Genomic DNA, 25,340 nt, shown 5'->3' with positions numbered 1-25,340 from the left:
TTGGGCTGCCTGTCACATAGTGAGCCTGTGATCCTCTCTCCAGCATGGGCTGCTGCCACATAGGGAGCCTGTGATCCTCTCCAGCAGGAGACTGGATCACTGGCAGCAGGGGAGGGAGATAGTACTCTACTACTCTAAGCTCCCATACAGTACAGCCTATCAGCACAGGGGCAAATCCCACTTAAGTCACATTTTCACTTGGTCTCCCATTGACATCAATGGATGACTGAGTGAAAATTTGACTGAAGATGAAGTTAGGCTTCACCCCACAGAGATCAAACCTGAGACCAGCACAACTCCCCATAGTGTGAGAACTACAGCCCTCAAATAATAACAAGAACGGGGTGAGGAATGCACTGCCAGGGAGATATAGAGGCCTGGATACAGATATGTCCTTAAGAGGGGAGATAACTGTATAACACAAACAGTGGAGAGACACAGAGGAGCTGACTGGCTGATAACACAAATCTCTCCATGCTGTGTGTGAAGGTAGAGGAGGAAAAATAGCTGTCAGTGTGAGAGATAACTAACAATACAATAACCACATACAGAGGTGCTGTAGATAGGCCAGAGAGGGATACATAGAGTTAGAAAAATGTTCAGAACAAAAAAAGACTGAAACAGTAATCCAACGTAGTCTGTGTAGAGTAGGGACATAGAAAACAGTGGTTATGGACAGAGACAGGCAACATAACATGTAAGAGCCAACACATCCAGAGATAGAAAGATGATGACAGCAGGTTAAAAGAGGTAAATAAACACACAGAGAGAAACGGGGGACTCTAGGACCATGCTCTTGGTCTTGGTCCATCGTCCCTCCTCCCGTCTCCTCCTCTCCTCACCTTCTGTCTTTGCTGGACAGTGGTCATGGCGTCGGGCTGGAACTCCAACTTGTCGGTGCGACACAGCTTCCAGTAGAGGATGGAGATGATGACGATGACCACGCCTAGTGGCACCACCACGCCTATGATGATCCACATGCTGGTGTTCTCCGTGTCTGGGGGAGGGTACCCTGCCACCTTCTCCACAGCTACAGGAAAACGGCCATAGATAACATTATGGAGTGTGTAATTACATGCGTGTGTATGTCTGTCTGTGTCTGTGTGTTTATATCCCCATCAGAATTCCAAACTTCCACATGGTTCCTTTCTTTGTTACTCAGGTGTTGCTTATCGGTTCATTATCATTTCCCTTTTAAAACAGGTGTGTTTTCTGTTCTTGTTCACAGAAGCTTGATTTCGGTTTCCTTGTGTGTCGCCTGAGTAAGTTCTAGTCTTAATGTTTACATTTTTTATTTATTTTTAAGTATTACTGTGATCCTTCTGTTTCCTTATTTTATCAGTGAAGTATTTACGTTGTCCGAAACCTCTGATTCCTCGTCTGATCCATTCTCTGCACCTTGGTCCAACTCCACCACGCCACATCCACACTGAGTTCATTCATAAACAGCTACAGTAGTTACACTGCATGCTACACACTGTGTTACACACACACAACATCTTACTGTCTGTCCTACTCTGCAATTAAGGCTTGTCGTATCCCCTAGGAAAACGCTCACCTGCCATAAGAGCAGGCTTAAAGCAGGGACAGAAGTCCCTCGAGGTGCTTCGACTCCTACATCTCCAACATGGATATATAATGAGGTGAAGCATTTGGCCCAGTGTATAGGATGAGGTAATCAGTTCAAACGCTGCCAAATAAACACCAACATATACTGAGCAATTAGTCAGTATACTTTAAAATGTGCAGATTTACTGTCCTTTGATCAGGAGCTCCAAAAGCTTAATGAACACTATTCTGTGCCAATGAATGCACTGATGCATGGATGTATATACAGTAGGGAGGAGGCGCTCTATACATCAAAGCTGATTGCTGTGTATACAATAGGGGTCCTTCATACATATTCCAATTTAACTGAGCTCAGTTCATTTCAACTCCAGTAAAGGTAGCGTGGGCAGGCAGACTTACCCTGTTCCCAATTTCTGTTTGTGCTGTCTTGCCATTTCTAACCACGCTAAGGCTCTACTTACGTGTAGCCAGGATGCCCTGTACTCTGTAGCCCAGCACGATGGCTGCCCTTTGCACATCCAGTCTGTTCAGCATGTTGGCTGTGGTGATGGCAGGCAACCTCTGTCCTAGCTGGTCCACAAAGTACACCATATCCAGAGGGTGGTCCGCTCCCACCAGCCTGGTCGTACTCACAATCTGGAGGGAGATGTGTGTTACTGTTAACATCACAGTTCTAGACTAGAAAGCTTGCTGCGACAATGCCTGGTACTAGGGTTGCAACATGTCAGTAACTTTCCAAAAATGCCCTTGTTTTCCAGAAATCTTGGTTGGAAGATTCCTTCAATTACGAAGGAATTAACAGGAAATCCGGGAACCCTCCAACCAGGATTTCTAAGAAAAACTGGGAATTTTGGGAAAGTTAATTGAATTTTGCAACCCTACCTGGTTTAATTTCACTGTTACCCAACAACTATTAAAAACAACAACAAAAAACATTTTAAGTGAGAATAGGCATTGGTCTAAAGAAAGGAAATTCACATGAGCACCACGATGCCTATTCCACCCATGCTCTACCAAGGTTTTCCAACACACAGCTTTGACCTACTACAGTAGATACAGTTGAAGTCGGAAGTTTACATACACTTAGATTGGAGTCATTAAAACTCATTTTTCAACCACTCCACAAATTTCTTGTTAACAAACTATAGTTTTGGCAAGTCGGTAAAGACATCTACTTTGTGCATGACACAAGTAATTTTTCCAACAATTGTTTACAGACAGATTATTTAAGTTATAATTCACTGTAACACAATTCCAGTGGGTTAGAAGTTTACATACAGTAAGTTGACTGTGCCTTTAAACAGCTTGGAAAATTCCAGAAAATGATGTCATGGCTTTAGAAGCTTCTGATAGGCTAAATGACATAATTTGAGTCAATTGGAAGTGTACCTGTGGATGTATTTCAAGCCCTACCTTCAAACTCTGTGCCTCTTGGCTTGACATCATGGGAAAATCAAAAGAAATCAGCCAAGCTCAGAAAAAAAATGTGGACCTCCACAAGTCTGGTTCATTCTTGGGAGCAATTTCCAAACGCCTGAAGGTACCACGTTCATCTGTACAAACAATAGTATGCAAGTATAAACACCATGGGACCACGCAGCCGTCATACCACTAAGGAAGGAGATGCATTCTGTCTCCTAGAGATGAACGTACTTTGGTGCGAAAAGTGCAAATCAATCCCAGAACAACAGCAAAGGACCTTGTGAAGATGCTGGAGAAAACAGGTACAAAAGTATCTATATCCACAGTAAAACGAGTCCTCTATCGACATAACCTCAAAGGCCGCTCAACAAAGAAGAAGTCACTGCTCCAAAACTGCCATAAAAAAACAGACTTCGGTTTGCAACTGCACATGGGGACAAAGATTGTACTTTTTGGAGAAATGTCCTCTGGTCTGATGAAACAACAATAGAACTGTTTGGCCATAAAGACCATCGTTATATTTGGAGGAAAAAGGGGGAGGCTTGAAAGCCGATGAACACCATCCCAACCGTGAAGCACTGGGGTGGCAGCATCATGTTGTGGGGGTGCTTTGCTGCAGGAGGGACTGGTGCACTTCACAAAATAGATGGCATCATGAGGATGGAAAATTATGTGGATATACAGTATAGAAGCAACATCTCAAGACATCAGTCAGGAAGTTAAAGCTTGGTCGCAAATTTATTTATTTAATTTATTTTTTTATTTCACCTTTATTTAACCAGGTAGGCAAGTTGAGAACAAGTTCTCATTTACAATTGCGACCTGGCCAAGATAAAGCAAAGCAGTTCGACAACATACAACAACACAGAGTTACACATGGAGTAAACAACATACAGTCAATAATACAGTAGAAAAAAATAAGACTATATACAATGTGAGCAAATGATGTGAGATAAGGGAGGTAAAGGCAAAAAAATGCCATGGTGGCAAAGTAAATAAAGTATAGCAAGAAAAACACTGGAATGGTAGATTTGTAGTTTGAAGAAAGTTCAAAGTTCAAATGTAAATAATATGGTGCAAAGGAGCAAAATAAATAAAATAAATAAATACAGTAGGGGAAGAGGTAGTAGTTTGGGCTAAATTATAGATGGGCTATGTACAGGTGCAGTGATCTGTGAGCTTCTCTGACAGCTGGTGCTTAAAGCTAGCAAATGGGTCTTCCAAATGGACAATGACCCCAAGCATACTTCCAAAGTTGTTGCAAAATGGCTTAAGGACAACAACGACAAAGCCCTGACCTCAATCCTATAGAACATTTGTGGGCAGAACTGAAAAAGCGTGTGCAAGCAAAGACGCCTAGAAACCTGACTCAGTTACACCAGCTCTGTCCGGAGGAATGGGCTAAAATTCACCCAACTTATTGTGGGAAGCTTGTGGAAGGCTACCCAAAACGTTTGACCCAAGTTAAAAAATGTAAAGGCAATGCTACCAAATACTAATTGAGTGTATGTAAACTTCTGACCCACTGGGAATGGGATGAAAGAAATAAAAGCTGAAATAAATCATTCTCTCTACTATTATTCTGACATTTCACATTCTTAAAATAAAGTGGTGATCCTAACTGACCTAAAACAGGGAATTTTTTACTAGGATGAAATGTCAGGAATTGTGAAAAACTGAGTTTAAATGTATTTGGCTAAAGTGTACGTAAACTTCTGACTTCAACTGTATATATAGCCCCCACAATAATGTAGCAGTAGTCTGTAGAAGGGGTATTGGTGGATGTGACTGCAAACAGAGTTAGACTCGTACAGTGAGTCACATCAACTGTTAAAACCTTTCTATATTATTCCTCGTGGTGAGCTCTCCATGAATCGGAACAGTGAGACTCATTATCGAGGGCTTGTAGTCTTTTCTACCCAGAGTCACACTGCTTTACTAATCAGGCTTTGCCTTTTGTGGTTCTCCACAGCACCTGCTCTACTCCCCTCTCCCCTCTCTTCACAACAACATTTAGGGGACAGGATAGGCCAGGGTATCCATGGCAACACCACCTATTCATCACAAGCCAGCTACTCAAAGACCAACCACCAAGTCTCTTTTTCTTTCTTTCAAGACCCGTTACTTGAATGCTGTGACGCCAGTCACTAATAGCAGATCAATTATTAATTCTCTCTGTCTCTTTCTCTCTCTCTCTCATTCTGCCTGGCAGCTGGAGTTATTATAAAAGCAGAAATCTACTCTAGTTGTGGGGAGGGATATGTTATCGGACCCTGTGGAGGGGGCAGAGAGGGTGTGATGGTCTACACGCAGGTGGGAACTGTTAGTGATAAATATCATAGCACCTTCAGAGATCTACTTTCCAGATCTCCACAGACCCACGGACGTTTCATGAGTCGTGAATTAGCGGTGAACCTGTGTGTCAGGTATGGGCTATGATTAGAGGTCTAATAGAGTAGTACAGTATGAGTCATAATACCTATAAAACCTAGCGGTCAAACAGGGAAACGTTTCCAATCATTTTTGCACCATTCATTTTTCCCATAGGGGATTTTAGAATATATATGCCATGACGATCTGAGAGAGAGATGACGAATCGAGGCAAAGGTAAGACTCTCTGGATCTAATGTTAGCTAAAAGTCATAAATAATAAATTGGCAACATTTCTTTAAATGTACAATTCTGTGAACTGTCTTGTGCAAGTTCTAAATTGACACAATACCTGTTAGCAAAGGTGTCAGCTAGAGATGACGTGCCGGAGCTTGCAGGGATTGCATTATGTCTACTTTGATGCTAATTACCATTTTCGATTCTGAGAGTAAATAGAAATGAATATATTGATATCAATACGTCACGCCAGTGTAAGCCTACACAAAACACAGCCCTTATTTTAAGTGTTCCTAAAATCACCTATGGGAAAAATGAATGGTGTAACTATTGGAACCATTTCCCTGTTTGACCGCTAGGTTTTATGGGTATTATGACACCCCCACTGTGGGGCTCTATTGGTGGAATTCTAATAGGTCTCGGCAAATGGCATTCTACTTCCTTTCCCCTCAGTAGGGCTTTTCAAAACCATGAATATGATTATTCACTCACACAAATGTACAGTCGTGGCCAAAAGTTTTGAGAATGACACAAATATTAATTTTCACAAAGTCTGCTGCCTCAGTTTGTAAGATGGCAATTTGCCTATACTCCAGAATGTTATGAAGAGTGATCAGATGAATTGCAATTAATTGCAAAGTCCCTCTTTGCCATGCAAATGAACTGAATCCCCAAAAAACATTTCCACTGCATTTCAGCCCTGCCACAAAAGGACCAGCTGACATCATGTCAGTGATTCTCGTTAACTTGTTATGGATAGGGGGCAGTATTTTCACGGCCAGATAAAAAACGTACCCGATTTAATCTGATTATTACTCCTGCCCAGAAACTAGAAAATGCATATAATTATTAGCTTTGGATAGAAAACACTCCAAAGTTTCTAAAACTGTTTGAATGGTGTCTGTGAGTATAACAGAACTCATTTGGCAGGCCAAAACCTGAGAAGATTCCAAACAGGAAGCGCCCTCTCTGACTATTTCTTGGCCTTCTTGATCATCTCTATCCAAAACATGGGATCTCTACTGTAACGTGACATTTTCTAACGCTCCCATAGGCTCTCAGAAGGCGCCAGAACGTTGAATGATGACTTTGCAGGCCATGGCTGAAAAACAGTAGCGCATTTGGATAGTGGTCGATCTGAGAACAATGAGACTGGTGGCGCGTGCACGAGAAGACTCCATGTTTTTGAACGAAAACAGGGTTTCCCGGTCGGAATATTATCGCTTTTTTACGAGAAAAATCGCATAAAAATTGATTTTAAACAGCGTTTGACATGCTTCGAAGTACGGTAATGGAATATTTTGAATTTTTTTGTCACGAAACACGCCGGGCGCGTCACCCTTATTTACCCTTCGGATAGTGTCTTGAACGCACGAACAAAACGCCGCTATTTGGATATAACTATGGATTATTTGGAACCAAACCAACATTTGTTATTGAAGTAGAAGTCCTGGGAGTGCATTCTGACAAAGAACAGCAAAGGTAATCTAATTTTTCTTATAGTAAATCGGAGTTTGGTGAGTACCAAACTTGGTGGGTGTCAAAATAGCTAGCCATGATGGCCAGGTTATCTACTCAGAATATTGCAAAATGTGCTTTCACCGAAAAGCTATTTTAAAATCGGACATAGCTATTGCATAAAGGAGTTCTGTATCTATAATTCTTAAAATAATTGTTATGTTTTTTGTGAACGTTTATCGTGAGTAATTTAGTAAATTCACCGGAAGTGTTCGGTGGGAATGCTAGTTCTGAACGTCACATGCTAATGTAAAAAGCTGTTTTTTGATATAAATATGAACTTGATTGAACAAAACATGCATGTATTGTATAACATAATGTCCTAGGAGTGTCATCTGATGAAGATCATCAAAGGTTAGTGCTGCATTTAGCTGTGGTTTTGTTTTTTGTGACATTATATGCTAGCTTGAAAAATGGGTGTCTGATTATTTCTGGCTGGGTACTCTGTTGACATAATCTAATGTTTTGCTTTCGCTGTAAAGCCTTTTTGAAATCGGACAGTGTGGTTAGATAAAGGAGAGTCTTGTCTTTAAAATGGTGTAAAATAGTCATATGTTTGAAAAATTGAAGTTTTGGGATTTTTGAGGAATTTGTAATTCGCGCCACGCTTATCATTGGATATTGGAGCAGGTGTTCCGCTAGCGGAACGTCTAGATGTAAGAGGTTTTAACATAGGCGTGAGTGTTGACGAGGACAAGGCTGGAGATCACTCTGTCAGGCTGATTGAGTTTGAATAACAGACTGGAAGCTTCAAATGGAGGGTGGTGCTTGGAATCATTGTTATTCCTCTGTCAACCATGGTTACCTGCAAGGAAACCCGTGCCGTCATCATTGCTTTGCACAAAAAGGGCTTCACAAGCAAGGATATTGCTGCCAGTAAGATTGCACCTAAATCAACCATTTATCGGATCATCAAGAATTTCAAGGAGAGCGGTTCAATTGTTGTGAAGAAGGCTTCAGGGCGCCCAAGAAAGTCCAGCAAGCGCCAGGACCATCTCCTAAAGTTGATTCAGCTGCGGGATCGGGGCACCACCAGTACAGAGCTTGCTCAGGAATGGCAGCAGGCAGGTGTAAGTACATCTGCATGCACAGTGAGGCAAAGACTTTTGGAGGATGGCCTGGTGTCAAGAAGGGCAGCAAAGAAGCCACTTCTCTACTGGAAAAACATCAGGGACAGACTGATATTCTGCAAAATGTACAGGGATTGGACTGCTGAGGACTGGGGTAAAGTCATTTTCTCTGATGAATCCCCTTTCCGATTGCTTGGGGCATCCGGAAAATAGCTTGTCCGGAGAAGACAAGGTGAGTGCTACCATCAGTCCTGTGTCATGCCAACGGTAAAGCATCCTGAGACCATTCATGTGTGGGGTTGCTTCTCAGCTAAGGGAGTGGGCTCACTCACAATTTTGCGTAAGAACACAGCCATGAATAAAGAAGGGTACCAACACATCCTCCGAGAGCAACTTCTCCCAACCATCCAGGAACAGTTTGGTGACGAACAACGCCTTTTCCAGCATGATGGAGCACCTTGCCATAAGGCAAAAGTGATAACTAAGTGGCTCGGGGAACAAAACATCAATATTTTGGGTCCATGGCCAGGAAACTCCCCAGACCTTAATCCCATTGAGAACTTTTGGTCAATCCTCAAGAGGCGGGTGGACAAACAAAAACCCACAAATTCTGACAAACTCCAAGCATTGATTATGCAAGAATGGGCTGCCATCAGTCGGGATGTGGCCCAGAAGATAATTGACATCATGCCAGGGCGGACTGCAGAGGTCTTGAAAAAGAAGGGACAACACTACAAATATTGACTCTTTGCATCACCTTCATGTAATTGTCAATAAAAGCCTTTGACACTTATGAAATGCTTGTAATTATACTTCAGTATTCCATAGTAACATCTGACAAAAATATCTAAAGACACTGAAGCAGCAAACCTTGTGGAAATTAATATTTGTGTCATTCTCAAAACTTTTGGCCACGACTGTAATGATGGTGCTCTTCTGTTTTTAACCTTGAAAAGAACATGAGTGCTCTGGGCTCTTGCTTTTTGCATTTCAAGGACTGTCTTCAATGTTTGTGTCTGGCTCTAAATAACACAGTAAGACTGTCTGCTCTGCTTCTTGTGATCACTAAAACCCTGCTGCCTCTCTCAGCCTCTCACATAGAAGCCGTAGTTTGACTTGACAGAATCAGTACGCTGGCATCACCTGTGAAAGTCCACAGCCAGAGAGAGTGGGATATGGTGTGTGCGTGTGTGTGTATGTGTGTGAAAGGGTGTGGTTCATGTGGGGCCACACACTGTTCATCATTCAACTCTAATAAACCTGGAGACTGGATGTGGGTTAGTGGCTGGCTGAGGAAACTCAGGTTGTTTTTCTGGTGATGACTCGGGCTTACTCTCTTTAGAAACACAGTGGCTACGGCAGCCTTGCCTAGGGTTATTACCACAGGGTGAGAGTTGTATTTGCTGTACTTAAGAGCTATAGTCAAGCACAGCATTAGAATTCTAAGATGATTCTCAGTATAGTACTGTGTCTCTGATTTGGTTACCTGAACACTGTGGTTGGCCACGCTAGTGGCCCTCTTGGTACGCCTGGCCGCCCTCAGAACCTCTCCCAGCAGCAGGGCCACACGACGCTCCATCTTGGCCTGGAAGGTCCGCCCGTCCACCCCCTGGTCCAGGACACCCAGCATCACTGGACAGGAAACAGATGGTTATGATATCACACAGGACAGGCAATACAGAGCCAACACATTGCCTATCACACAGCCAGAACATAGGCCCTGAATGTGTATCCATCCTCTAGCTGCAGTTGAGATTTAGATTGGGTGGAATACTTAAAGTCAGATATGTTGACAAGGGGAAGCATACCTGTTCTAACCCAAGACGAGCGAAGCAACTGGGTGGTGTTCAACTCTGGGTAGTGAAAAGCTATTGGGAAAAGAAGAGAGGGAAATAAGGAAAGTACAGACAACCTAAAAATACTCCCCATTGAGGCAAAAAAGAGGTGCTTAGAACTTAAAGCAGATTGACTAATAGAATACAATCGATTAGAATACATGTATTTCCCCCAAGGGAACATCCCAGTAGGGGTGCTCGGCATAAAAACCCAATCCATTAGACAGTATGGTAATGGACTCACGCTCGGCGATTTGAAGCACGGGAAAGCCCAGGTAGTAGCTGAACTCCACCATGTTGAGCAGCCTCAGGTGGTTGCTGACCTCTGACCCCTTCAGGTAGCCGACGGCATCGCGCACCGTGAAGGTCACGTCCACTGGCTCCCTCTGCTGACTCCTGGGCTGATTCATGGTGATGTTCACAATCTAGGAAAATATTACATACGTACATATAGGACGCTATTTTAACAAACATAACGCAATGGTAAATCTAAGCGCTTGCGGTAGCACTACACGTTGGGGTGGGTCTCATAAATATTTTTGCTATTTTCACAACCAGAATTATGGGCACAGTAGCTGGCGGTGGCACGAAAGGGCTGGGTTTTGATGAATTAACAAGTTGAGGGTGTGTCGAGGCTTGACCCCTCACTGGCCAATCAGAATGTATCCCATTGGCTAAATATGTGGTTGCTTCAAGTTGTGTATTTACGGTATTTTATGTATTGCCTTGGAATCAACTCCAATTTGAATGTTAGTCCGTTATAGCTTAGTTTAGTAAATAGCCTACAGAAACAAAATAAAATGTAAGCCTTTCCCATATTGGATAAATATGTTGAACATGGTTTTGAACAGTAACTGCATGGCTTCAATATCGAAATATATTGTTAACATAGCACTTTTGTAAGATTTTATGTATTTTCAAACAATACAAAACATACACAAACAAGATGATTGACGGGAAAAGTATCCTCCAACCCATCGGGTATCTCACTGCACTCTCAAATGCCATGTCTTGAAATATGCAGACAGACTGATTAAAAGTATATTTACATTGTAATACTTCTGACAGCCAACTTTCCAACTCCGCCCATAATCCCTGGACTCCATAGCATTCCCAGAAGGCATGGACCATTGAGTCATTGCTAGTTTCACACACTATGCTATTGTGCTGCAGAATCTGCTAATGTTGCTTCCTGTATAATAAATTCTATACAATCCAGTTCATACTGGATTAAGCGTACATTTTTGTTAACTGTAATTTTGTTAGTTACACTACATGACCAAATGTATGTGGACACCTGCTCGTCAAACATCTCATTCCAAAATTATGGGCATTAATATGGAGTTGGTCCCCCCTTTACTGCTATAACAGCCTCCATTCTTCTGGGAAGGCTTTCCACTAGATGTTGGAACACTGTTGCTTCCATTCAGCCACAACAGCATTAGTGAGGTTGGGCACTGATGTTGGGCAATTAGGCCTGGCTCGCAGTGGTTATAATTCATCCCAAAGGTGTTTGATGGGGTTGAGGTCAGGGCTCTGTGCAGGCCAGTCAAGCTCTTTCACACCGATTTCAACAAAACATTTTGTATGAACCTCGCTGAAACAGGTAAGGTCCATACCCAAACTGTTGCCACAAAGTTGGAAGCACAGAATAATCTAGAATGTCATTGTATGCTGTACCGTTAAAATTTCCCTTCACTGGAGCTAAGGGGCCTACCCCGAACCATGAAAAACAGCCCCAGAACATTATTCCTCCTCCACCAAACTTTACAGTTGGCACTATGCATTCCTGTAGGTAGCGTTCTCCTGGTAGCCACCAAACCCAGATCCGTCTGTCGGACTGCCAGATGGTGAAGTGTGATTCATCACTCCAGAGAACGCGTTTCCACTGCTCCTGAGTCCAATGGCGGTGAGCTTTACACCACTCCAGCCGACGCTTGGCATTGCGCATGGTGATCTTAGGCTTGTCTGCGGCTGCTTGGCCATGGAAACCAATTTCATGAAGCACCCAACGAACAGTTATTGTGCTGACGTTGTCCTTGTGGGCTCCCGAGTGGCGCAGCGGTCTAAGGTACTGCATTTCAGTGCAAGAGGCGTCACTACAGTACCTGGTTCGAATCCAGGCTGTATCACATCCAGCTGTGATTGGGAGTCCCATAGGGCGGCGTACAATTGGCCCAACGTTGTCTGGGTTTGGCCGGGGTAGGCTGTCATTTTAAATAACAATTTGTTCTTAACCTGTTTGGGGTAGGGGGCAGTATTGAGAATTTTGGAAAAAATATGTTCCCATTTTTAACTGCCTCCTACACCAACTCAGAAGCTAGAATATGCATATTATTGTTCAGGTTTGGATAGAAAACACTCTGAATTTTCTAAAACTGTTTGAATGGTGTCTGTGAGTATAACAGAACTCCTATGGCAGGCAAAAACCTGACAAGGTTTCAAGCAGGAAGTACCCTGTCTGACAAGGAGTCGTGCGTCTTGCATCTTTTTATTGAAAAGTAAGGATCTTAGCTGTAACGTGACAATTCCCAGGGCTCCAATAGGCTCTCAGAGCCCGCGAAAAACCTGAAGGTTTACGAGGGAGCCTCAGGTTGAAACAGATTATCGCCTTTTGTAAGTGGATGCTCAGAGGACCTTTGAATGATGCGCGTGCATGAGTCGCTCCCGAGGAGAAATTTTATTCGGCTGTTTAGGCTCAATGCATACTCCCGGTCGGAATATTATCACTTCTCTACGACATAAATGGCATAAAAATTGGTTTTAAACAGCGGTTGACATGCTTCGAAGTACGGTAATGGAATATTTAGACATTTTTGACACGCCAATGCGCCATGCGCGGGACCGTGAAGAAGCATTCTAGAACTCACGAACAAAACGTCGCTGTTTGGATATAACGATGGATTATTTGGGACCAAACCAACATTTGTTATTGAAGTAGAAGTCCTGGCAGTGTATTCTGATGAAGAACAAGCAAGGTAAGAACATTTTTCTTATAGGAAATGTGATTTTGGTGGATGCTGACCTGGGTGGGTATCTAAATAGCTAGCCCTGTAATGCCGGGCTATGTACTTAGATTATTGCAAAATGTGCTTCATCCGAAAAGCTATTTTAAAATCGGACATATCGAGTGCATAGAGGAGTAATGTATCTATAATTCTTAAAATAATTGTTATGCTTTTTGTGAACGTTTATCGTGAGTAATTTAGCAAACTGTTAGTAAATTCAACGGAAGTTTGCCGGGGATTATGCGTTTTCTGAACGTCACATGCTAATGCAAAAAGCTGTTTTTTGATATAAATATGAACTTGATTGAACAGACATGCATGTATTGTATAACACAATGTCCTAGGTGTGTCATCTGATGAAGATCATCAAAGGTTAGTGCTGCATTTAGCTGTGGTTTGGGTTTATGTGACATGATATGCTAGCTTGAAAAATGGCTGTCTGATTTTTTCTGGCTGGGCACTCTGCTGACATAATCTAATGTTTTGCTTTCGTTGTAAAGCCTTTTTGAAATCGGACAGTGGGGTTAGATTAACGAGATTCTTGTCTTTAAATAGCTGTAAAATAGTCATATGTTTGAGAAATTGAAGTAATAGTATTTCTAACGATTCAAAAATCGCGCCACTGGAATTTCAGTAGCTGTTACGTAGGTGGGACGAAATCGTCCCACATACCCCAGAGAGGTTAACTGACTTGCCAAGTTAAATAAAGGTCAAATAAAAAATTCCAGAGGCAGTTTGGAACTCGGTAGTGAGTGTTGCAACCGAGGACAGACGATTTTTAAGCACTACGCGCTTCAACACTTGGCAATCCTGTTATGTGAGCTTGTGTGGCCTACCACTTCACGGCTGAGCCGTTGTTGCTCCTAGACGTTTCCACTTCACAATAACAGCACTTACAGTTGACCGGGGCAGCTCTAGCAGGGCATACATTTTACCAACTGACTTGTTGGAAAGGTGGCATCCTATGACGGTGCCACGTTGAAAGTCACCGAGGTCTTCAGTAGGGTCATTCTACTGCCAATGATTTGAAGGAGTGTCTTAATTCCAATAGTTAATATTTTTTTCTAAGAGGTTGTCAGTTGGATAGCCTCTCTGCAAGGTTTTGTTTATCTTACCTATCATATGAATATCCTTTTCTGACACAAATAGGATTCCCTCAAGATTGCTTTTATGTCCAAAATATTTCAAATCAACATTTTGTGATATTAAACTTTTAAGTTGCATGTATTTGAAAATATCTACATTTGGCAGTCAAAAATTGCTTTTTAGTTCTGTCATGGGAATACATTTATTTCCTATTACCAAGTCATTTACAGTTTCTATGCCCATAGTTTTCCATGTGGGCCAATTTAAAAATCGGTGAATTCTGAAAAGTTTTCAAAGGATAGTTCCATAGTGTTTTCAGGGAGTGATTTTGGTTCTTGTAGAATATGTTTTATTTTGTCACATATTGTTATAGTGTTCTTAACTATGAAATTGTTAATGGTCTTAGCTTTATCCACGTGAAAAGGTTCTGGGGATGAGCATGTGCATCTTCAATATGTACCCATTTTCCCTCTTTAGTGCGTTTAACTATATGTCACAAGTAAAAGCCCTTAGTGGCGGGTTGATACAATTCCCAATCTGGAACGTTAGAACCACCCTCAGACTTAGGAAGATGTTCTATGAGTTTTATTAGCCCATATAAAGTCTGGTATGAGCAAGTATACTTTTTTAAAGAATGTCTTCAGTGGGGTAACTGCCTCGCAAGGCTGCCGGCCCAGACGGCATCCCTAGCCGCGTCCTCAGAGCATGCGCAGACCAGCTGGCTGGTGTGTTTACGGACATATTCAATCTCTCCCTATCGCAGTCTGATGTCCCCACATGCTTCAAGATGTCCACCATTGTTCCTGTACCCAAGAAGGCAAAGGTAACTGAACTAAATGACTATCGTCCCGTAGCACTCACTTCCGTCATCATGAAGTGCATTGAGAGGCTAGTTAAGGATCCACCTTACCAGACACCCTAGACCCACCTCAATTTGCATACTGCCCCAAAAGGTCCACACTCGATGCAATCGCCATAACACTGCACACTGCCCTATCCCATCTAGACAAGAGGAATACCTATGTAAGAATGCTGTTCATTGACTATAGCTCAGCCTTCAACAACATAGTACCCTCCAAGCTCATCATTAAGCTTGAGGCCCTGGGTCTCAACCCCACCCTGTGCATCTGGGTCCTGGACTTCCTGACGGGCCGCCCCCAGGTGGTGAAGGTAGGAAACAACATATCCACTTCGCTGATCCTCAACACTGGGGCCCCACAAGGGTACGGTTTCAGCCCCCTCCTGTACTCCCTGTTCACCCATGACTGCGTGGCCATGCACGCCTCTAACTCAATCATCAAGTTTGCAGGCGACACAACAGTAGTAGGCTTGATTACCAACAACAACAACGAGACAGTCTACAGGGAGGAGGTGAGGGCACTCGGAGTGTGGTGTCAGCAAAACAACCTCTCACTCAACGTCAACAAAACAAAGGAGATGATTGTGGACTTCAGGAAACAGCAGAGAGAGCACCCCCCTATCCACATCGACGGGACAGCAGTGGAGAAGGTGGAAAGTTTTAAGTTCCTCAGCGTGCACATCACGGACAAACTGCACCTCTTCAACCTCAGGAGGCTGTAGCAATTTGGCTTGTCACCTAAAACCCTTACAAACTTTTACAGATGCACAATTAAGAGCATCCTGTCGGGCTGCATCACCACCTGGTACGGCAACTGCACGACAATGCATCACCTGGGGAAAACTACCTGCCCTCCAGGACAGCACACGATGTCACAGGAATGCCAAAAAGATCATCAAGGACAACAACCACCCGAGCCACTGCCTGTTCACCCCGCTACCATCCAGAAAGTGAGGTCATTACAGGTGCATCAAAGCTGGGCCATCAGACTGTTAAACAGCCATCACTAACACAGAGAGGCTGCTGCCTACATACAGACTTTAAACATACAGACTTGCATTGTCACTTCTTAAGCATCCTAAGTATTTTATATTTTTTGTGGTCCACTTAAAGGATTGCTGTATATCATGAGTCATTATTTTTCCTATTGCCATTATTTCATTTTTTCCCACGTTAATTTCAGATCCTGAGATTTTAGAATATATAATAGATATATTTTTAGCGAGGAGGGCATTGAGTTTTCAATATTGGTCAATTATATCAGGAGATCATCTGCAAATAGGTTTAGTTTATATTCATGTTTACCAATACTGATACCTTGTTACATTTGGGTCCTGTCTAATTATTTTTGCAAGCTGTTCAATTGACAGTGCAAACAGAAGTGGGAGAGAGGACATCCCTGTCTTGTGCACCTTTCTAAAGCAATTTCAATGTTCTAACCGCTAGTGGAATGTCCACTCACCATTACTGCTCCCAAATATATATAGCTATAGCCTACCATCGCCATTGATATGGCCAATAGTGACTTTGCCAAGTGAAAGGTAAACAAACAAACTGATTCAGCCCACGGACAGCGATCTGAATTCCCGTGATATGACAGTTAGATCCAACAGAGAAAAGTGGAAGATGCATTTTTTGACTAAATCATATATGAAAAACAATAAGCAGTCTTTTTAATTAACTTCATGTTCTTAAACAGGCTTCCCACAGACACTGAAACCTTTCATGCAATGGGCATCGCAAATAATAAGTCCAAATGTTTCACAGAAGCTAGACAAAGATGTCCAATATCAAGTAAAAAAGGGAAACGTCTATTGATTGGTTTGCTACTTGTGATATTTTAATAAAACATTGGTGATGTACATAAGGTGTGCGTCTCCGCTGGCAAAATAAATGCCATAACCAATTGCGTTCCCGCTAAGACCAGCTTTTGGTCAGTCTTAATTATCCCTAGTTGCACTTACTGAAATTGGCATATTGGCGTATGTTTTATAGGACATACCTCCAATATTTCCACCCCTCCCACCTCAGAACAAGCGAGCTGATATTAGACAGGTAAATTGCCGAACCTGGCTAAGGGCTGGAAAATGGCAGTGCGACATGACGAAATTGCAAACTAATGTGTGCCTCCTTACCACCAGCCGAAAATACAACCCACAATGTTTTTGAGCTGGTGATGGATTTCAAAAGTCCAGCAAATGGTCAAAAGAGACTGTACAACAAACCCTGACACCAATAAAACCACATGTGAGCATACATTGCAGTGTGATGCAGCAGAAGAGCTTGGGCCAAATTGATTTAATTTAATTTGCGGAATTGAAATAAAATGAACAGCCATAATTTAAATGGCCTTTTCCAGATATGAATGTAATGCCCAGTATAATGCCTTCATTGACTGAGCATGAAATCTATGTCTGAAAACTCTCCATATACTTCTAGCTTGCTACGTTCAAGAACGTCAAACATGAACAGACAAAAAAGCTCTTTCTCAACTTAATTAGTGGAAAACCTCTGCAAGAACCTGAATCAATAAACCTATGCTGATAATTTTGGTATTGAATGAGTGACCACTGACCTAAACAGACTTGTGTGCTGGAGACTCTGAGACCAGCACTTAGGTTGTATTACCGTAGCACACACAATTACACAAACCACACATTTCAGCCATTACTCTCTGTCGCTCCCCAAGCCTCAACAATTACAATTAAGTCAAGCAGATCCTGCTTCTTTTCTCTCCCAAATCCAAGCAAAGCAAGCCACTACTGCTGCTGCATTCACACACAGTAACCCAATTCGTTTCTAACTTGCCAACCGACTCTCTTGAGGAGCTTTTCTTTCTTTCCACTTCCAGACTTATTTCAGCAGACGCTGCTCTTAAAGAGTTCTAGCAAGGAGAGCACAGCGACACGGCCAGTGATCTTTAGTAATAATAAATGTGTGAGCTAAGTGCTTCTGACATAAATAGGTTGTGATTAGGGGTGATTCCAGATGATCATCGCAAGTGGGGGTGAAAACCAAGGAAGGAGTAAGTGACTGGTAATGAAAACAGAGCAATAGGGGAAGCTCTACTCTATTTTAGTTGACTGGAGTGCTACAGTGTTTTCAGTAGGTCTCCACTTACGTGCACTGTGAAGTTGGTGGACTCCTGTGCGCGTCGGCGCACTTCGGCGTACGCCATGGTAAGGCCTTTCTCAATGCGCTCGCTGAAGTTGCAGACTCGCACGTCGATGTGGCTGGGCACAAACTGCAGCACTGGACAGGGAAACAGAAGGGCAAGGTTAAGTCTAAACATTCAAACACATACTGTACAGCGTAGAAAACCCAAACAAAAACCAGTATACCATTCTACTGGGAATGCACTATTAAAATCTCTATTTCAGAAGTGGCTTGTATAGTTTCACACAAAACAGTGCTCTTACCTGAGTGGACTTGGTACTGGTGGTCTGGTACCTTCCAGTAGTGTGAGATGGCCTGGAAGCGTCGGCCTGACTGACGCAGGGCGTTGATGACAGATATGGCTGTGTACACCACGGGACCCGACACTGCCCGGAACACAAAGTCTGGAGGGCTCTTAGCAACCTTTACCAAGACACAGAAAATACATTATTATAACTTCTCTTCATTGCAAATAATAGTTACTTATTAATTTTTATTGATGGAGTTTAGATGGGCTGTATTTGAAGTCTTTCAATTCAACTGTCTTTTTGTCTTACTTTCAATATCTACCATCCTCCAAATGCAGTTGAATATATCTTATTCATCCAGTTTGTTCTGGAGTTCTTGCACCTTGGTTGAACTATGAGGTACTGTACACACACTACTTTTTCCTTTGCACTGTACAGCATTTAAACAGTTAATGGCAGAGACAGTGTGTTAATGTCACTGCCAGGCCATGAAGTGTTGGGTGTGCAGTTAGTCATTTTTGTGGTTTGTTTATCAAAGAGCCTGGAAACAAAATAGCGAACAGGAAGTGGGCTGTCCTTCCTGGCGCATCCCATCCCTATACCCCCACACACATGACCAGGGTTATTATAGAACACAACCGCCACATACCCACTGCTGCAGCTCCCTACACTATTAGAGAAAAGAGTTCCAAAAGGGTTCTTCAGCTGTCCCCATAGGAAAACCCTTTTTTGTTCCAGGTAGAACCCCATTTGGTTCCAGGCATCCGCCGATATCGCCCTTCCCCTTCTGTGGTGAAAGGTGGCAGAGCTAGAGCAGTGTTTGTCAGACCATGAGACATCCTGAAAATCGTACATTTTTGAATATTTTCTACATTGTAGAACAATAGTGAAGACATCAAAACTATGAAATAACACATATGGAATCATGTAGTAACCAAAAAAGTGTTAAGCAAATCAAAATATAACTTATATTTGAGATTCTTCAAAGTAGGTCACCCTTTGCCTTGATGACAGCTTTGCAAACTTTTGGTATTCTCTCAACCAGCTTAATGAGATAGTCACCTGGAATGCATTTCAATTAACAGGTATGCCTTATTAAAAGTTAATTTGTGGAATTTCTTTCCTTCTTAATGCATTTCAGCCAATCAGTTGTGCTGTGACAAGGTAGGGGTGGTATACAGAAGATATCCCTATTTGGTAAAAGACTAAGTCCATATAATGGCAAGAATATAATGGTAAGAACAACTCAAATAAGCAAAGAGAAATGACAGTCCATCATTACTTTAAGACATGAAGGTCAGTCAATCCAGCAGAAAATGTCAAGAACGTTTAAAGTTTCTTCAAGTGCAGTCGCAAAAGCCATCAAGCGCTATGATGAAACTGGCTCTCATGAGGACTGCCACAGGAAAGGAAGACCCAGAGTTACCTCTGCTGCAGAGGATAAGTTAATTTATGTTACCAACCTCAGAAATTGCAGCTTAAATAAATGCTTCACAGAGTTCAAGTAACAGACATCTCAACATCAGATGTTCAGAGGAGACTGTGTGAATCAGGCCTTCATGGTTGAATTGCTGCAAAGAAACCACTACTAAAGGACACCAATAAGAAGAAGAGACTTGCTTGAGCCAAGAAACACGAGCAATGGACATTAGACCCGTGGAAATCTGTCCTTTGGTCTGATGATTCCAAATTTGAGATTTTTGGTTCCAATCGCCGTGTCTTTGTGAGATGCAGAGTAGGTGAATGGATGATCTCCGCACGTGTGGTTTCCACTGTGAAGCATGGAGGAGGTGTGATGGTGTGGGGGTGCTTTGCTGGTGTCACTGTCAGTGATATATTTAGAATTCAAGCCACACTTAACCAGCATGGCTACCACAGCATTCTTCAGTGATACGCCATCCCATCTGGTCTGCTCTTAGTGGGACTATAATTTGTTTTTCAACAGGACAATGACCCAACACACCTCCATGCGGTGTAAGGGCTATTTGAACAAGAAGGAGAGTGATGGAGTACTGCATCAGATGACCTGGCCTCCACAGCCACCAGACCTCAACCAAATTGAGATGGTTTGGGATGAGTTGGACCACAGAGTGAAGGAAAAGCACCCAACAAGAGCTCAGCATATGTGGGAACTCCTTCAAGACAGTTGGAAAAGCATTCCAGGTCAAGCTGGTTGAGAGAATGCCAAGAGTGTGCAAAACTGTCATCAAGGCTAAGGGTGGCTACTTTGAAGAATCTCATATAAAATATATTTTGATTTGTTTAACACTTTTTTGGGTTACTACATGATTCCATATGTGTTATTTCATAGTTTTGATGTTTTCACTATTATTCTACAATGTAGAAAATAGTAAAAATAAAGAAAAACCCTTGAATGAGTATGTGTGTCCAAACCTTTGACTGGTACTGTATACAGAAATAGTTTAGTGCTTAAAATAAGGGGATAAATGTAAAAAAAATGTTTCCTGATCTTTCTTATATCTCTCAGATATAGGACAGACACTTCAGAACAAACTTACTTTAGATTTTTTGGGGGGGACTATCTGTTGTTCCATGTAGTGAATCTGTTATTCAATGCGTTTCTATTGGCTAATAGCAGTAATGCCAAAATCAATGTTTCACCCAATAATGTTTTAATAAAAATATTCTAAATCAAATAGCTAAATAATCCTTGGTATTACCAAAGGGTTAAAACTCAGAGCATGTTGCACAACAGCTGTTCAGAGGTTTCTTTAGGGAGTAAGCTAAGTAATGAAAAGCTAACAGTGTCAGCACTTAGAGGTTAGCCCTAGTTGTCATGTCAGACTGAGCCTATGGGATCATTTACGTATAGCCTAGCTTAACTTTATCTCTATAAAGACTAAAGAAAAAGGCTGCTATTTCAGTTCACTGTTATTTCTATCCATTTCATTAATTATTGAAGTTAAGTTTAAAATCCCAATAAAAAATTCCCATGGTGCCCCATCATAATGTACCTGCAGTTCAATTGACTTATTGAATTCAGTCTTCAGGACATCTCGGATTTGGGATTTGGCATATCCAACAGTGGCCCCAGGGGGAAAACCTGCAGAGGGTGGAAGCACATCTCATCTCTATCACGTCTCATTGAGAACATCTTGTTATAGATTCATTAAGTGTACAATATTTTCAAAACCATGATTTTCATATGAAAAGTGAAAGAATAACACTTCAGAGTTGATAATTATATCTTCGTAGCATTGATCAAGGTGACATTCCACACAATGTTGCTGTCATTAAAAAAGTATATCAATACGACAAAGAGGTCATTCAACTTACCGACTTTAACAAAGTACACAGGCTTGGTGACATTACAGAGGTACTGGCGGCCAATGGTTGGAGGCGGGCTTTTTGTGGTTGTTATGTTTAAGGGGGTAGTGGTGGTGGCCAGAGCAGTGGTTGTAGAGGCCTTAGTGGTGATGGTGGTGGTAGTAGTAGTGGTGGTGGCAGTGGCAGGATCAGTTGTGGAGGGGGTGTCTACAGTGCTAAGTGTACTCTGGCTGACGTTTGTCACCGCTGTGACAGGACTATCCGTATCAATACCTTGGTCGGCCATGACTGACACCGGGGGAAAGGTGGTGGCATTTGTGGCTCGCTCTGTGGGGCCTGACGTGACATCGGGGGGTAATTCTGTCTGACCAGGCACTGGGGTGAAGGCGACAGAGGTGGTCAACACAGGAATGACGAGAGAGGTGCTGAGGAGGGCCGTCTCTGTGGCGGTGGGGGACACATACCACTGGATGTCTGTCTCAGAGGCCATTGCACTAGACTGCACAGACACTAATACAGAGCTGCTGTCCAGTCCGACACTGGAGGTGGCCACAGGGCTAATCCACTCCCCGGAGGACACCTGACCAGTGACACCCCACAGGGAGGATGAGAGGTCCATAGAGGGGGTTGGCGCTACTGAAGGCTCCAGGAACGGCACTGAGAAATTCAGAGAAGTCATCTCCGTGGTGTCTGCTGTGGTTGTATTGAGAGGCTCTGAGCCAGATATATCAGAGGACTCTTTTATCCAGGTAGTGTTGTCAGAAGGCTGGACCTCCACTCCATAGGAAGCTGTGAGCATGTGGCTGGGGTCCGCAGTGAACGTGCTGGTGACCATGATGTGGGTGGTGCTGATGGACATCAGAGAGAAATGTCTGGAGGTGGTGGTCACATTGGTGCCTCTGTGTTCTTCGGAGTCATCCTTGGTCAGCTGGATGGTGTCGTACTCCAGGCTGTTCATGTCTGGTAGGAGAAGGTCTGTTGGTTCAACAGTGAAGGTATCTGTCCAGTCTACGCCTGAACCTTCTGGTAGACTACCTTGAGGTGTTGGTGTTGAGGCTAGCATTGAGTGACTGGGAGATGGATGGATAGAGGGAGGAACAGATGTGGGGGCCACACTTCTAACACCAGAGCTGAGATCTGTTGTAGTGAGACTAAGTGAAGACGTCACGTGACGCATCGAGGAGAAGGACACGCCGACCCTGGAGGGGAAGGAGGTGTCGTAGCGTTCCGCATTGGAGTCCTCCAGGTCGTACATGTCCGTGGGCAGGTTGGTGACCAGGGAGAAGTCGTCGCCCTCCGAGCCCATATAGGACACGGTCTCCAGGTGGTCTCCGGAGCCCCAGTCCACCTCCATGGTGTTGGTGGGGAAGAAGTCATCAGTAGGGAAAATGGTGGGCTCAGCTGAGGAGGACGTGGTCTGAGGGCTCAGGAAAGGCACATAGCTGGGAGCCAGCTGCATTTCAGGCGATGGTTTCAGGAGCATGTAAATACCTTGGGCAGCATCATCCTTCTGCATGAGCTCACTGCTGGGGCGCAGGTGATCCAGATCGATTAATCTACTGGAGGGCTCACGAGGCAGTTTGGGATCCAGCGAGAGATCGCCTAAACTCAGGGACACATCTGGATTAGGTCTAGACTCTGGGCTGGCTTGGTCTGATAGGGCTGCTGCATCTACCAGATTGTCAACAGGCAGTCTAGGCAGGTTGAGGGGTCCAACAGGAAGTGATGTTATAAGTGCAGGAGTTCTCTGTTTTGATGGGTCTTGCTGGTTGCTGGGGGGTAATAATAGAGGTTCATCTGAAGCTCTTTCATTAGAGTTTGGGACAATAAACTGTGGAGACGTAGTCCCACTGGTGGCTGTAGAGAAGTTCAAGGGTGTTGTGGATATGTTGGACTGAGGTCCGATAAGCTTCTGGTGTGGTACTGTAACAACGGTTGAAGAGGTAGCTGCCATGGTTGAGATAGGCCCAGAGAGCTTCATGTCCCTTGAGAGTCGGGCTAGGCCTTCAGGGTGTTGCTGAAGGCCAATTGCAGGCTCCAAAGAGCTAAAAGGGGGAGTGGACAGAGGGTCTCGACCAATGGGGAGGGGGTCACTAGACCTAGAAGGTGATTCAAGTTGTAGGGGACCAGGTGAAAGGAGAGCTGTAGTTGTAGTATCATCTAGGTGCTCAGAGGCATCAGTGTGTGAAACGAATAAGGCTGAGGGTGATTCAGTCCAGCTTGGTACTTCTTCCTGAAACTCTTCCAACATGGTGGGATCCAACGAAGGCCAGTCTACTGAAAAAGAAATGACAACAACATATTAAACATGAACTAAGACTGCACTGAAATATTTGATCATCATTGCGACACCTAGAGTACTGTGGAAAATAGCCTGCTCTTCAAATTGACTAAGAAAGAAATATGATCTCATGGACGATTTGTTATTATATGGTGAACCTTTTTTATTTCATTTTCTTGCTTAGTGAGTTCTGACAACAACCTTTGGAAATGACCAAGAAGGAAGCCATCCATCACTCTTCAAAGAACAAAGTAGTCTATAAATGTTGAACAAAATTGCATGATCAAATCAAACAACACTGGATGAAGGCAACAGATTTAGCAAAGTGACTCAAAGGGGATAAGCTACAGAGGCAGTTCCACACCGGCATGGAATTATAGACATCTCCTACATCCTACACCCCCCTCTTTTACGCTGCTGCTTCTCTGTTTACTATCTATGCATAGTCACTTTAATAACTCTACCTACATGTACATATTACCTCAATTACCTCAACTAACCAGTGGCCCCGCACATTGACTCTGTACCGGTACCCCCTGTATATAGCCTTGCTATTGTTATTTTACTGCTGTTCTTAAATTTTTCTTAAAACTGGCATTGTTGGTTAAGGGCTTGTAAGTAAGCATTTCACTGTAAGGTTGTATTCGGCGCATGTGACAAATACAATTTGATTTGATTAATAGGATAGGTCTCAAATACGCTCTATCAGGCACTTTAGCCTTTAGAGTAGCAGCCCACTGGGCAAAAACTGGTGGAATCAACGTTGTTTCAACGTATTGTGACGTGCAATCTATGTGGAAAACACATTCGATTTGAAACATTCATCAATGTAAACTGTTGTTTTGAGGGTCAAATTTACACCACAGAATTATGTCATCATGGTAACCAAATTTCAACATAGACAAACCATGTATAAAATATGTTGAATTTGTACCTTTAAACTTATATCCACTATCAGAAAAAAAACTACAGGCTGGGCAGCACCTCCTACTGGATAACTGATCTATCTACAGCTACCCTTTGGTCTCCCATCCAAGGTTTAAACCAAGCCCAGAACCTGCTTAGCTATGATATTTGTCGCTGACTATTACCAATGTAATATCGTGAGAATGACCGCACAAGCTCCACTTAAACTAAATCAATTCACTGTTGCTATTGAAGTCATTCCAAAAGGTAGGTTTAACAGAGCAAATGAAATGTGAACATATATTATCATGATGCTATTTAGGCCTATGTAGCATTTGCAAAGTCATCAACAGTAATTGTTTGAATTCAACAAAAAATAGACTAAATGCAGAATTCGACAAAATATGCCTAGGTTAATATGCCTAGGTTAATATGCCTAGGTTAATATGCCCAGGTTAATATGCCTAGGTTAATATGCCTAGGTTAA

The 25,340-nt window shown here is 42.9% G+C and overlaps 1 protein-coding gene across 3 annotated transcripts in view; it reads right to left on the bottom strand.

Moving 5' to 3' along the window:
• Window positions 1–25,340, bottom strand: part of LOC115197408 (UPF0606 protein KIAA1549) — an 89,954-nt gene that overhangs the window by 20,653 nt on the left and 43,961 nt on the right. For all 3 annotated transcript variants that reach the window (XM_029758876.1, XM_029758878.1, XM_029758879.1), the window contains exons 3-11: window positions 21,676–23,943; window positions 21,354–21,442; window positions 18,394–18,553; window positions 18,096–18,226; window positions 10,266–10,446; window positions 9,995–10,054; window positions 9,673–9,818; window positions 2,031–2,205; window positions 843–1,030 (exon numbers count right to left, since the gene is read on the bottom strand). In XM_029758876.1, the coding sequence (XP_029614736.1) occupies window positions 843–1,030; window positions 2,031–2,205; window positions 9,673–9,818; window positions 9,995–10,054; window positions 10,266–10,446; window positions 18,096–18,226; window positions 18,394–18,553; window positions 21,354–21,442; window positions 21,676–23,943 (3,398 nt within the window). The remainder of the gene's footprint in view (window positions 1–842; window positions 1,031–2,030; window positions 2,206–9,672; window positions 9,819–9,994; window positions 10,055–10,265; window positions 10,447–18,095; window positions 18,227–18,393; window positions 18,554–21,353; window positions 21,443–21,675; window positions 23,944–25,340) is intronic.

The sequence above is a fragment of the Salmo trutta genome, chromosome 7, assembly GCF_901001165.1.
Source record: "Salmo trutta chromosome 7, fSalTru1.1, whole genome shotgun sequence".
In the NCBI taxonomy this organism is placed as follows: Eukaryota; Metazoa; Chordata; class Actinopteri; order Salmoniformes; family Salmonidae; genus Salmo; species Salmo trutta.
This window is presented reverse-complemented; position numbering and strand designations above follow the sequence as displayed.